Below are 15822 nucleotides of genomic sequence, written 5' to 3' on the forward strand. Positions count from 1 at the left end.
ACTTGTGTTCTCTCAAAAGCAACTATACTATTCAGAGCTTAGCTTTTACCTATACAGCATGACAACTCAGTTTTCTCTCCAATCCCAGGACCAGTTCCCCCAAGACTGCGGGCTAAACGCACCAGTGTACTGATAGAGAGATGCTGTTGGTTCACTGAATGCCCAACAAAGGTATTCTATAATGTCTGCAATGCCGGCTCTCCAATTCCCACTTCAATGGCTGCTATTTATTTAGGACCCTCTCTGGACCTACTACTGATAGCCAACACGATTATCTCTACTAATTTCTTCCCTTCATTTCCCCACCTTTACATAGTTTCTGGTTTCCTGTCAGTTTCTTCTTCTAAATCTCAGCTATAACATCCCTAGCCAGAGTTCTCATTCATTTGTCACACTAGATCACTAGACACAATCTTCACTCTAGGTCCTGATATAACCCTAATTCAGACCACCTCCTACTCCACTAATTTCTTTCTTTTCTTCTTCTTCTTCTCTCTTTCTCTCTCTCTGTTTCTCTTAAATCGAGGACTGCAAATTAGATTTTTAAGTACCTATGAAGTGAATCATTAACTAGAACATTCCCAGTTCTTGGGAGTATCTATAAAAGTTATGTTTAAGTTCTTTATTAGGGTGAATACTACATCTTAATTCCACTCTCAAGAAATGATGCTTTCTTCACCTACTTAAAAAAGAATGTTGTGTCCATTATGATACACACATTTTTTTAAAAAAATACACAGAATCCTATAAAAATCCCAAAAACAAATTTTGGAAAAATAGAAAAGCCCATTCTAAAATTCATATGGAATCTCAAGGGTCCCCAAACAGCCAAAACAATCTCAAAAAAAGAGGACAAACCTAGAGGTCTCACACCTGGATTTTATAACTTACTACAAAGCTACAACTATCAAGTCAGTATGGTACTGGCATACAGACAGACATGCAGAGCGATGAAAAGAAAAGAGCCCGGAAATAAACCTTCACATATATGGTCAAACGATTTTTGACAAAGGTGCCAAGACTATTCAATGGGTAAAGGATAGTCTTTTCAACTAATGGTGCTAGAAAAACTGGATAGCCACGTGCCAAAAAAATGAAGCCAGGCTTTTATCTTAAACCATACATAAAAATTAGATCAAATGAATCATAGTTCCATTCTTGAGAGAACAAAGAAAAATAAAATTTTTAAAATGAATCACAGATCTAAATGTAAGAGCTAAAAGTATATAATTCCAACAAAGGAACATAGGGGGAAACTTTCATAACATCAAATTTGGCAATGTTTTCTTAGATGTGACACCAAAAGCACAGACAACAAAAGATAAACTAGACTTCACCAAATTAAAAAGTTGTGAGCGAGGCATGGAGGCACATGCCTGTCGTCCCAGATACTTGGGAGGATAAGTTGGGGGGATCCCTTGTATCCCAGAGACGGAAGCTACAGTGAGTTGTGTCCATGCCCCTGAACTCCAGACTGGTGTACAGAATGAGACCTGTCTCAAAAAAAAAACAAAAATTAAAAACTTTCTGTAAAGAACACTATCAACAAAGTGAAAAGGCACCTGACAGGATAGGATAAAATATATGTAAATCACATATCTGATAAGGAATTGATATCCAGAACATATAAAGAACTCCTACAACTCAACAACAACAAAACAAGCAACCCAATTTAAAAAGGGGCAAAGGGCTTTGAATAGACATTTCTCCAAAAACAGACAAATGGCCAGTAAGCACTTTAAAAGATGTTCTATATCAATAATCGTTAGCGACATGCAAATATTTTACAAATACACTCTCTCTCCTCGCCTCTCAGCATGTAAAGTTTCTGACACCACCACGGTGATATTATGAAATATATATTTGGTCTTCATCCTGATTCCTGTCATACAACTTCTAAAAATCTTAGAATCTCCAAAGTCTGTATTTTTGTATGCTAATGTTGACTGATCACTAGAGTTGATCATCACAAGGGCATGATTAGAGGGTTAGGACTTTCAGTCCAACTCCCAACCTCAGGGGAAGAAGACGGGCTAAAGGTCAAGCTGATCACCAATGGTCAATAGTTTAACCAATCATGCATATACTGAGGTCTCCAAAAAACTAGGACATGGTTAAGTGAGCTTCTAGGTAGCTAAACACATGGAAGTTGTTGGAGGGTGGTGCACCAAGGAAGGGCAGAGAAGCTCTGTGCCCCTTCCCCCATACCTCACCCTAGGCATCTCTTCAACTGTATCCTTTGTGTTATCCTTTATAATAAACAAGTAAACATGTTTTCCTGAGATCTGTGAGTTGCTCCAGCAAATTTATCAAACCCAAAGAGGGGATCATGAGATTCCCAATTTGAAGCCAGTCAGTCAAAAGTTCCAGAGGCCCGGACGTATGGCTGGTATCTGAAGGTGTGGGAAGGCAGTCTTGAGGAATGTTTTTAATATTTCTGTGTCAAGTTTAAATGCATAAAATTCCTAGATTTTGGTTTTTGACCAATTTGAGTCACCACTGAATTGAGATAATTTAACTGTGTTATTATTACAGTTATGTTAAAGCGAACTAAATATGGCCTGAGAAGGAGTCCCGGTGGATGAACCCTAACTCAGCTTAAAAGGCAGACAAGACTGAAAACCTAACTTAAGAGTATGCAGCTGTAACAACAGATGAGTCTTGGCCAATCCCAGCAGCCATATTTCAACCAATCATAGACTGCTGAGTGTTCAAACAAGTCAAACATCACCCCATAACCAATTCAGCTGTTTCTGTACCTCACTTCTGATATTTTTTTACAACACTTTCCCCTTTTTTTGGTCTATAAATTTGTTCTGACCAGAAGGTACCCCGGGAGTCTCTCTGAATTTGCTGTGATTCTGGGGGCTGCCTGCACCAATCGTTCACTGCTCAATTAAACTCCTTTAAATTTAATTCGACTAAGTTTTAACAGTTATGAATATGTTTCACAGTCCAGATGTCTTATCACATTTGCTTTGTATTTCCCCTTTCCTGACTTTCTCTCAGGGATGTCAGCTGCTTTCTGCCGTTATTAATCTCTAGATTACCTCCGCATCCTCCTTTTTTTTTTTATTTTTTGCAGAGACCAAGTCTCACTATGTTGCCCAGGCTCATCTCGAACTCCTGGGCTCAAGCTACGCTTCCACCTCAGGCTCCCAAAGTGCTAGGATTACAGGTGTGAGCCACAATGCCCAGCCTCAGCATGCCCCTTATTAATCACTCAACCAGTATAACAAATTCATGTATTAAAAATCCTCTCCATTTGAAATAGTTTAGTGTAATTTATTTCTTACTATAAGACTTTGACAACTGCACTAAACAGGCATGCGAAAATTTGAAACTGAACTATAAAAGAAGATGGGCAATTTTCAAGGTGATCAAGAGTAATAAGATGTGGAGTAATAAACAGAATTTTGAATAATACAGAGTAGTACTTGAAACTGGAGTAACACCGGCAGTGAAGAGAAATGGAAATATGTTTTACATGAAAAGTATAACAAAATGTTGGCAACATGGTTTCTTCGATATGTCACCTACTTAGGGGTTTTCTATGAAACAAAATACTTCACAGAGAACACACACACACACACAGACACACACACACAAGGGAGACAGAATTCAGATAGCTTGAGAGTTCATCATTCTTCACAGAGAAAAGGGTCCATCAACTGATGAAAAATTTGGAAATCAGACTTAGTCTTTCGTGTTACCTAATTATAAGCATGACTAGACATCAGAGAAAAAAAAAGAAACAGTAAATAAATGCATGCACTGAGGAAAAAAGGTTGTTGGTTTAGTAAGTAACACTTTTTTTTTTTTTTTTTTTTTTTTTTTTGGCAACAGGGTCTCACTCTGCCGCCAAGGCTGGAGTGCAAGTGGCACAAGCATGGCTCACTGCAGCCTTGACCTCCTGGGCTCAGGTGAAGATCCCACTTTAGCCTCCCAATCAGGTGAGACTAGAGGCCCACGCCGCCACACCCGGCTAATTTTTGTAGAGTTGGGGTTTCCCTGTGTTGCCCAGGCTGGTCTCAAACTCCTGAGCTCAAGCGAACTGCCCACACCTCAGCCTCCCAAAGTGCTGGGATTACAAGCATAAGCCACCTCATCCAGCCCAACATTTTTATTTTCTAATAGTCATTCTAAATATCAATTTATAATATTCATTCTTTATACTTAATTGATTCTATTTGCTTTAAAGATAACTAAGTTAACCTCTCTTTACTATTCATTGAGAAAATTTAAAATGACCATCATCTACAAGTTGATTGTGTGTGTTGCTGGCTTTTCATTGATTGCTGAGTCACTGAAATTCACAGTTCTTAGTTCTATAAAGATAGCTAGCCTTTGTATACTACACTTCATAGTTTGTGACTTTTAAGTAAATTTTTTCATTTGATCCCTTATAAAAACAGTCCTGAATTAAGCTTGTCCTCTCATTTCTCTCCCAGCAATCAGCATGCTCCCGTCCGCTACAATAAATCTGAACAGACATATATATCCATTTGCCTAACTAAACTGAAGACAATATTATGTCTACTATGGTACTTAACCTCTCTGCTGAGCTTTCCCTCAGAGTTCTGTCTGCTCACTTCCCCCACAACACTCTCTGAATCACATATACATTTTTGCCGGAACTATCACAAGCTCTTTAAATTGAAGAGTCAAACTGCACAATTTCTTCATTATTCTTAAAACTTACCTGTTCTGGAAACAACAGGTGTTGGAGAGGATGTGGAGAAATAGGAACACTTTTACACTGTTGGTGGGATTGTAAACTAGTTCAACCATTATGGAAAACAGTATGGCAATTCCTCAAGGATCTAGAACTAGATGTACCGTATGACCCAGCCATCCCACTACTGGGTATATACCCAAAGGATTATAAATCATGCTGCTATAAAGACACATGCACACGTATGTTTATTGCGGCACTATTCACAATAGCAAAGACTTGGAATCAACCCAAATGTCCATCTGTGACAGACTGGATTAAGAAAATGTGGCACATATACACCATGGAATACTATGCAGCCATAAAAAAGGATGAGTTTGCGTTCTTTGTAGGGACATGGATGCAGCTGGAAACCATCATTCTTAGCAAACTATCACAAGAACAGAAAACCAAACACCGCATTTCTCACTCATAGGTGGGAACTGAACAATGAGATCACCTGGACTCGGGAAGGGGAACATCACACATCGGGGCCTATCATGGGGAGGGGGGAGGGGGGAGGGATTGCATTGGGAGTTATACCTGATATAAATGATGAATTGATGGGTACTGACGAGTTGATGGGTGCAGCACACCAACATGGCACAAGTATACATATGTAACAAACCTACATGTTATGTACATGTACCCTAGAACTTAAAGTATAATAAAGAAAAAAAATTTAAAAAAAAAAACTTACCTGTTCTATTTCTCATCCTTAAATTTACTGACACATACTAATCTCTGTAGCTGAACTGAATTAGCAATTTTCAGAACCATAAAAATCTAAAAATCTGAATGTCACAACCAGATAAAAAATAAATTAGTGGCACTAAAGTGAGTTCCTCCTCTAAATCTATGGGAAATAAATGAAGTCTGATATTCCCAAGAGGTAAACTGGCAAGAAAAATGCTGACAGAGTTTTTCATGACTTCTTAAAACAAATGAGAGGTAGCCAGAGAAATAAACAAGAGTCTCCCAGGATGCGTCCAAAAGAAACAGCTGTTCAAATGTAAAAGATAAAATCCTGAACCTTTTTTCTCTGACAGGATTTAAGTGAAAATGAACATCATCAACAAAAGACTGAGCCTACATAAAACAGAAGAAAAGAAATGCTTACAAAATCACAATCAGTTTGGTTCTTACAAAATTCTTTAGCTTGCTGTAATAGTGCTGAATTAATACTCAGATATTCTAAAATGTGGGTTCCAGCCATGTGAATTTGCCAAACAGAATGTAAAACTTAGGGTGACAAGTCTGAAAAATAACTGTACTTAACCATCACTCTTGCAGCAACATTTAAAAACTAACCACAGAAATGTCAAAAGAAAATAAATGGAATTTTTTTTGGCTACAGGCAATACAAAGAGAAGTATAATCAAACATGTAAAAGCTGCTTTAGGCACATTTCAAGGTAAGTTACAGGACTGCATAAAAGATTAAACACCTAGGCCAGGCACGGTGGCTCACACCTGTAATCCTAGCACTCTGTGAGGCCAAGGCAGGCAGGTTGCTTGAACTCAGGACTTCGAGACCAGCCTGAACAACTTGGGGAAACCCAGTTTCTACAAAAAAATACAAAAAGTCAGCTAGTCCCAGCTACTCAGGAGGCTAAGACAAGAGGATTGCTTGAGCCTGGGAGGTGGAGACTGCAGTGAACAGAAAACACACCACTGCACTCCAATTTGGGTGGCAGAGTGAAACCTTGGCAAAAAAAAAAAAAAAGAAGGAAGGATGGAAAGAAAGAAAGAAAAAGAAAGAAAGAAAGCGAAAGAAAGACAGAAAGACGGACGGACAGAAGGAAAGAAGGAAGGAAGGAAGGAAGGAAGGAAGGAAGGAAGGAAGGAAGGGAGGGAGGGAGGGAGGGAGGGAGGGAGGGAGGAAGGAAGGGAGGAAGGGAGGAAAAGAAAGAAAGAAAGAAGGAAGGAAGGAAGGAAGGAAGGAAGGAAGGAAGGAAGGAAGGAAGGAAGGAAGGAAGGAAGGAAGGAAGGAAAGAAAGAAAAAAGAAAGAAAGAAAACACCTATGAGAAAAAAATTTGATCAAGGTCGCTTTATAAATATGGTTGCAACTAATTTTTTAAATAAAAACAAAAAATGACCAAAAGAGCTGAACACTCTTCTAATCAAGTATCACATTAAAATAAATCTCAACAACTAGAAAAGCCTACCATGATTCTTTACAAGTTGCATTCATGGTACATGGGGATTTGGTGTGGGTCTGGACACCTGCAGTACTGACTGCACTGAGTTGGTCCCCTTGGTGACAAATCCTCCATTTGGTTTTTCTAAGTTGATAATATGTGTAAGTTCTTAAAAACCTACTTTTTGTTAAAAGTGTCAACAAATATTGTCATTAAACACTTTACAAATAACATGCCTTTGCAAATGTCATTAATTTAAAAGTAAGTTATAAAGGCCTATAAAATATTCATATTTATATTTGTAATATGCTAAAGAATCCTGGTAAGCTCACCTCAAATACTGCCTTAAATGGATATGATGTGTTTCAAAGTGGGGGCCTTGAGGAGTGTAAAAACTATAAATTTTGCTTTTTTTAAATTAAATCAATACTCATCTATTTCAACAATGAAATGTGATGTTTTCTTAAAGCAAACTTTCACAGCTTCCTCTACTTTATCATGGTTAACAAAGACGCATCAAACTCAGAATTTATATTCTTCACAAAAGGTAAGAAAAAAAAAAGCATATGCAGTAAGGAAAAATCACTATTCAGGCTTCATTCGTTTTGTTTGTTTGTGTTTCCTTTGAGACAGGGTCTCACTCTGCCACCCAGGCTGGAGTGTAATGGTGTAATCCCAGCTCACTGCAGCCTCAACCTCCCAGTCTCCAGCAATCCTCTCACTTCAGCCTCCCAAGCAGCTGGGACTACGATTGTGTGCCATCACACCTGGCTAGTAGTTTTTACATTTTTGGTAGAGACAGGGTCTCAGAAGGGCACCATGGCTCAAGCCTATAATCCCATTTCTTTGTGAGGCTGAGGCTGGAGGACAGTATGAGGCCAAGATTTAGAAACAAAACCTGCCTTGGCAACAAAGCAAGTCCCATCTCTGCAAAAAATTAAAAAATTAGTCAGTCACCATGAAGCTCGCATACAGTCCCAACTACCTGAAGAACTGCTTGAGTCCAGGGGGTCAAGGCTGCAGTGAGCTATGATCACACTACTGCACTCCAGCCTGGGTGACAGAGTGAGGCCCTGTCTCTAAAAACAAAAAAACAATAAAGAAAAAAACAGCTTACAAAGGCTGGAGCAGTCAGTCAATGAACAATTATGAGACAACACAGAGAAATTCTCCTTAGTAAATAAAATAAGATTCCCAGAAGCTGGATAAAGCAAAAATGGTTGTTGGGACCATTCATCATTTGAAACTCATCCTTCACTAATGATGAAAACTGTGGTGTAACAAAAAGCATCACGATCAAGCAATACTCCTCAGTGAAGAACTCTGCTTAGTATTTCCAGAGACAATAAAGAATCTAGCCAGTGGGTCATATGCCATCACCATCTCAATTACTATATATTATATGCTATAGAAGGAGTTCCTCTCCCAGAAAAAAACAGAGAGCCAAATGAAATCCAGAAACAGCAGGCAGGTAACACCTATTACCTCACTTCTTTGGCATCATTTTGAGCATGTCTTCTCATTTAATTTCTGTGAATATAGCTCCAAAAGCCTGGAAATCTAGACAATGATGCCAAGAGAAAAAAAGAAAAGACCTAGATTTTGATCCTGGTTAATCAGCGCCAGCTTGGTCTTTTTGTAATGGCTACTTTGTGAAAATTAACTAAGTTAAAGCAAATACGCGTCACCAATTAAGCAATAAGTAGGAGTCTCTTTCGTATTTGCTTGAGAAGTAATTTTAAATAATTCAAATAAACTTCTCTTCAAAAAAAAAAAAAAAAAAAAAAAAAAGAATGAAGGCAAAGTTTGGGTAATTTTAAATCTAAAATAGTTTTATAATTTTCCCTAACAAGAACTGGCTACTTTCAAGTTAGTGTCCAAAACCCAGGGAGGTCTTAAAGAAAATTCTGATCTCATCTAACAAAAGCTGCTTATGCACAAAGAAGAAAACTGGGCATTAATAGGAACTTCCACAGGTTAAATTATAAAACAGCGTTAGGAGGGTTGGAACTCGAAATTAGAGAGTCTCTTCTCCTGACTCCCTAGAGAGTGTACTTCTCCAGGGAGATTTACTTTGTAATCTGCCACCAAAGGATACTTTTATTTTTATTTTTATTTTTTTTTATTATACTTTAAGTTCTAGGGTACATGTGCATAACGTGCAGGTTTGTTACATATGTATACTTGTGCCATGTTGGTGTGCTGCATCCATCAACTCGTCAGCACCCATCAATTCATCATTTATATCAGGTATAACTCCCAATGCAGTCCCTCCCCCCTTCCCCCCCATGTTTTAAATTCCACACTATTTACTCTTTCCAGAGTACAGACATGCTGGGTTTCAAGACTGTTCAAAAGTGTTGCCATTTCTGGGAAACTGATAAGAATCTATGCCTATAAAGACTCCGTCTCACCAATTTACCACTGTCTGAAATGTCATAGTCTAAGTCTTTGACTAATTAAACAAAATCTCCAAAGAGGACGAAGTTAGAAAGAACTACAACTCATGTAAAAAAAGGAAATGCACATTAAGCCTTAAAACTTGACACATAGACAGGTGAGGTGAAGCACCTGTGTATGTGTAAAATCCTGTCTTAACAAAGAGAAAGAAGCAGGTAACGAGATTGCTGAGGAGGTTGGAAACAATATTCTACATTTTCCCTCTTTTATATTTCAAAGCTATGAAATTCACTTTTCTTCGGCTTAGCTTCTTTCACTTAGACCTTAGCAGATTCACTGAGTGTCAAACGTTGAGTCACAGACATGGGTAGTTACTTTGGAAAAAAGTATTTAATTTACAGAAGAAAGGGAGACTGTCACATCAAAAAGGACATGTAGCTAAAGAATGGTTTCTTTGATCGTATCTCCTCAGTTGACCGAACTTGTTTTGTATAGAAGAATAAAACAAATCATCGCCAACAGAAAATAACCAATCCAACTGTTATCTGAACATCAGAACAGGCAAAGACATGGAAGACATTTCAAACTCTTGGAGATAGCTTCTAAGTTTCACACTAAATCTTGACAGGTAGCCAAATAAAAGAATTAGCAGGCAAGGATACATACACACACACACATGCACATATATATATACACACACACACATATATATATATAAATCTTGAGGAGAACCATGTCTAGCAGGCATACAAATAATAAATGCAACTTACTAAATTCAGGAAATCCTGTTCTGAGGCAGGAATTTACATAATCGTAACAACACTCTTACAGGGCAGTAGAATTCTAATTTCCCCCTATATAACAGACGAAGAAACGAAGTTCCAGAGATATTAAATAATTTACCCAATATCATATAACCAGAAAGTAACAAAGCCAGCCCTAGAACCTATGGTTTGACTTCAAGCCTATAATCCTTTCCCCTCTATTTTGAAGGCTCTTCTTTCTACTACCACCCATGAACTTGGTGGGGCACAGAGATATGACTAAGAAAACGTCTTTCCAAAAGAAACACAATTGTCTTAAGACCACCCTCCCATGGAGGCTCATCAAATAATCAGAAAAGATTAATCATGGAAGAGAGAAGAAACTAAAGCTATCACCACATCAAGAGAGACTTTTCATTTTACTTCTGAGAGTAACTCCTCAGAAATTCTCTAGGAGATTTAACATTCATAGTAAGACAATCTTTGTTCACAATGAAGTCTCATTCCTCACCTTCCTGCCACCTCCCAGCAACTCAGAGGAACTTTGTCTCAGACTATTGTAATTTGGACTCATTCATTTCACCTAAAAATCATTTACTTCCCCTCTAAAATTCCCTACAGCCCATTCCCCACCCCACTTCCTTCCCTCTTCCCTATGAAGAGGGTACTCAAACCTCAACCATCTCTCCCTTCTTTGTGTTTCATATGTGCAGGACTCATGTATCCATGCACATTGATAAATCTGTATGCCTTTTTCTCCTATTAATCTGTCTATCATCAGTCATTTCAGCAAACCCTCAGAGAGGGCAGAAGGGAAGCTTTGCATTAGCCCCCGCAAACTGTTTCAACTGTGAAACCTAAAAAAAACTTGCGTTTCCCACAGAACTGTTCATTTTTCTAGGTATGCTAGTTTAGAAAAACTTCCTCACCATATCAACAAATGTTAACATATTGCTAGGAGACAGATGAATCCACAGAAGCTTCCCTCTGTCTGAAAGGATGGAGGGGAAAAAAGAGCAGTGAACCAGGTGTGATTTACTGGGTTCCTTCATCAGATTAGGCAAAATGGTGGCAAAACAGACCACAGAAGAATGCAACACAATATTTAGTGGCCATTCTCCCTGGTATTCATGTACTCTGGTTTCTAAAGGCACCTGATAAAATGGCATATAGAACAGCATTTGAGAGGTTCAACAAGTGAGATGCTGGGAGACCATCTTTTCTTAAACACAAACTATGCATTTGTGAGCAGCCTATCGTTCAGAAAACTTAAGTCCTTTGGGCCAACTGCTTGGGTCAAACCACAACTTGAAACAGTAAGAATTTCAAATGGAAAACTAAGCTATTTCCCTTACATGCCAGTTATAACTGCTTGTCTTTCATATCAAAATTCAACTTGTTTGCCTGCAATGAGAAAATGGATCTGAGCTCTATAAATATTTTAACATTTCGGCTGACACAACATTAAATTTTCTCAGTAGAAGGTCCTAGAGATATGTAGGAGGAAAGGGTTTTGCTCCCTGGTTCCTGGTTCCTGGAGAAGCCCAGATAGCTTCTCCAAAAGATGGATTCTCTAGTGACCGGCTTCCCTCATGGGCATAGCTTCATCAGAGCAAGATTTCTGTTTCAGTACACAGCAAGCAACAGTACCCAGCAGCCAAGAGCTACCCCTGGTATTCCTTCAGGAAGATATGCAGCACAGGGGCTTTTCTAAGAAACCGCCCTGAAAACAGCTTTCCCCTGGTATCTTAGAGGGCAGAATTCTGACAAGTTCTGAGGGTGGATTTTCAGTAAGTTCCACTGAAATGGCACCACTGCCATTCAGAAAGCCACACCATGCCCTCTCCAACAAGGTCAAGATCTTAGCCCAGGGTAGTGGTAGCAGTCTCTCACCTAAAGCTACCACAAAAAATAAGAGGTAGGTTTGGTAGGCCTTTTTTGGATTTTAGAGGCAACATATACACTACATCTGAATGGGCCACCTTAACTGATTACAGAGTCACCTAGGAAGTTACCAATTTTGAGTAAGGAACACAATATATGAAGGTTCTACAGCAAATTAGGGATGGGCAGTGCAAGCTGCTCTACCACTTGGGACTTTTGATCCAGTAGATCTAATGCTTTGAATTGTCTGTGGGAAATAGACATGCTGTAAGGAGCCTTTTAGCCAGTGTGCACTGCATCAGCTCTTGGCTATAAGAGATGGGTGCTGGAGAAGCAAGCTTTCCCCAATACTTCATAGGGCAAATTTCCAGCAAGTTCCAGAACAAAGAGTTTCAGCAAGTTCTGAACAGTACCACAGTGGCTTTTCTACCACAGCCTTTGGCTCAGCCCTAAAGAGAAATGCTCCCTATCTGAGCCTCTACTCAGCCCTAAGGTAAGCATTTGCTCTTTGTATCTGCTATTCTTATGTTCTTGAGAGTGCACAGTTTTTCTCTCCTGATTAGACTCAGATTAATACACCTTAACAGTAAGTCGAGAGGCTGTGTTCAGTCTAAGAAACCCAATACAAGAACCTCATTTAAACAAACAGGAGCTCATTTTGTTTTGTTTTCAATGTTTAAAACTCAAAATTATATAGGAATAATTTAGACCAAGTTTAGGCATAGCACTAAGTTCTTGACAAACTTATTTATATATTCATTAACAGGGCTATTTCAGTCATGGTTTGGCAAACTGTACATTCCTTTTCCAAACATTCTGTAGGCTAAACTATAATTAATCAGCACATGGCCAGGAGTTCGAGACCAATCTGAGCAACACAGCAAGACCCCATCTCTATAAAAAATTTAACCAAAAAAAAAAAAAAAAAAAATTAGCCGAGCACGGTGGCATGAGCCTGTAGTCTCAGCTAACTGGGAAACTGAGGCAAGAAGATCACTTGAATCCAAGAGTTAGAGGTTACAGTGAGCTATGATCACACCACTGTACTCCAGCCTGGGCCACAGGGCAAGAACCTGTCTCTAAAAAAATAATAAAGAAGGAATAAAAATTGTCTCTAAAAAAAATGAAGAATAAAAAGTAAAATCAGCCCCTAACTTATAATCACCACCTTTAGCATTATTTTTAGCAATTCCTGATCTCTCCTATTATTCAAGCTCTAAAAGGACTGAAACATGGCAGCTAAAATCGCAAATAATGTTATAAAAATGATTTTCATTATCAAAAGAGTAGCTCTTACATGTAAATACTGACAATCTCACACAGTTAGGTCAAAGTTATTGGCTTGACTCACTCCACATTCCGTAAGGGACTGTATAACTCTAGCCAACTCTTAACCACAAGGAAATGCAAACAAGCTTGCAACAGTAGGTCGGTGCAAGCTAAACAATATATCTTGGCAAACAGTTTAAGTGCAAGGAACACATAGGAACATCTTCTTTAAACAGTGTCTGAATGTCTGTTGTTCCCATTAAGTAGAATTACACTAAGGGGTTCACAATTCTTTTAACAGTTCAACAAAAACTTAAGCCTATTAAATTACAATAATCGACTTAGAAAACAACCAAACCAACAAATAAAAAATCCCACTGATGCTACTCAAGAGGGGAAGACACAAAGTTTTCACATAAGTAGAAAATAACCATCAATGCTTCACCCAAATGGGGTGGAGACAGTAGCAGATTAAGCATCAAAAAGCAAATCAGTGCTTTGTGGGGGGGGTTTTAAGTAAACTTTAGAATTAAACTCTAATTTCTTAAACAATGAAAATGAAAACTAAATGTCACTGACAGTTAATTTTTAATGACTCCAAAATGAAATGTGTGAAATTTGTTAGTAGCCATCTTTATGAATGGTTAAGTCTGAAAAGATGCCAAAGACAAACTGGAAATTACTATACAAGTAATGTTTTATGTTACTGCTTAGGAGTCTCTTTAGAAAAACAAAAATGATGCTTTTACAAGGACATTTCTTATTTTTTAAAAAAAGGTTTATCTTACTTGAGAGAGTCCAGGGGACGATGCATGTCCCGGGGGCGTTGCCGCAAGATTTGGATGCCCCTTGTTTATTTCATGTGCTGAATAAGGGGATGGGGTAGGGGTTCCCGGCTGTCTTGCTACTTGTGTTACCTGTGAGGAAATCAATATTTAGTAAGAACATTATATTAGTAAATCAATCTTAATAAATACAGCTGAACTATCTGATTTAATTGGATTTCCTGCCTCACAACTTACACTAAAATAAGCACCTGACTAAACAAACACTTAAATTTTTCAAAACTGAAAAAAACAAAATTCTTTAAAAATATATACATGAATATTCTCATCAGTTTGATCAAAGATTCTTAAAGCATGGTCTCAAAAGCAAAAATCTTAAAAGAAAACACACGCTACAGGAAAGAAACAATACTTGAAACTACAAACTGTATGACACCATTTTGTAAAAGGAACAGAAAAGAAATAAATGGTTGAAAGAGGAAGGAGATGACTACAGAAGAGGAGTAAGGACGTTTTTGAGGGTGACAGAACTGTCTGTATCATGCTTATAGTGAGAACTGAATGTCTCCGTGCTTGTCAAGACTTATGGATGTATACACTAAAAAGGGTGAATTTTACAAAATTACATCTCAATAAATCTAAACTCCAAAAATGGTGAATTACTTATACGACATAATCTCATTTTTGTCTTTAAAAACGTGTATCTGGCCAGGTGCTGTGGCTGATTCCTGTAATCCCAGCACTTTGGGAGGCCAACACAAGAAGACTGCTTAAGAACAGAAGTTTCAGACCAGCCTGTGCAACACAGCAAGACTTCATCTCTATTTTTAAAAAAATATTTTTTTCATTAGCTAGGCATGGTGGCATACACCTGTAGACATAGCTACTTGGGAAGCTGAGGCAAAAGGACTGCTTGGGCCCAGGAGTTCAAGGATTATAGTGAGCTATGGTCACACCACTGTCCTATAACCTGGGTGACAGAGGAAGACCTATCTCTTTAAATACTAAAAATTTTTTAAAAAGGACATCTAAACATATGTATACATACACATGTGTAGGAATATTTCTATACACATATTTGTTAATGTATATATATAATATATACATACACATCTAAAAACATGTATATATAATATTTTTAAAGATCTGTAAGTAGACACACCAAAATCTTAACAGAAAGCATCACAGGTATTTCTTTATTTTTTCATTTACATTTTCTAATATAATATAATAATCATAAATTTATACAACTGAAAAAAATCAGCATGTTTTTATGTAACCAAAAATTTTATTTTCTCCAATTTTTACAGGCAGTAAATTGCTCATCAGCCCATGACAGATATGAAACCACTTTACTCAGACCCCTAGTGGAAGTGTCTACCAATCAATCCTAGCCAGCTCTTCCCTCTCATAGTCTAATCCAGACTAACACTGATGGTTTTGCAAACCTTCATGAATTATGGGCAGTTCTGTACTCTGCTAAAATCAAAGAAGCCATTCTCCTTAAGCAATAGTTCTTAAATTTGAGAGGAACATGAACCCTTTGCCAATCTAGCATAAAATACAGACCTCTCAGAATCATGTTATTAAATGCATAAAATATATAGGATTATGACAACAAGTGATCTATATTGAAATACAGGTATAAAAATATTAAAAGAAATTCCTGACATAGTAATACATGTTCTTTATTGGTGCATTAAATATAATAACTAACGGCAATTGTTGTCTATAGTCATAATACAAAGAAATGCTAAAATTCATCATTAGACATATTCTCTATTTTCAGTTCATAGGTCTTCTGAATTTTATCATAAAGTTAAAAACTCTGCCCAGGGAAAAAGGAAAATGGCCTGGAATTCACC

The 15822-nt window shown here is 37.8% G+C and overlaps 1 protein-coding gene across 21 annotated transcripts in view; it reads right to left on the reverse strand.

The window, feature by feature from the left end:
* Positions 1-15822, reverse strand: part of EIF4G3 (eukaryotic translation initiation factor 4 gamma 3) — a 375220-nt gene that overhangs the window by 227273 nt on the left and 132125 nt on the right. For all 21 annotated transcript variants that reach the window (XR_004060417.1, XR_004060416.1, XM_010364336.2 and 18 more), the window contains one exon: positions 13961-14089. Coding sequence is in view for 14 of the 21 variants with exons in the window: in XM_010364337.2 (XP_010362639.2) it covers positions 13961-14089 (129 nt within the window). In the remaining 7 variants the exon portion in view is untranslated. The remainder of the gene's footprint in view (positions 1-13960; positions 14090-15822) is intronic.

The sequence above is a fragment of the Rhinopithecus roxellana genome, chromosome 12 (assembly GCF_007565055.1).
Source record: "Rhinopithecus roxellana isolate Shanxi Qingling chromosome 12, ASM756505v1, whole genome shotgun sequence".
Lineage (NCBI taxonomy): Eukaryota > Metazoa > Chordata > Mammalia > Primates > Cercopithecidae > Rhinopithecus > Rhinopithecus roxellana.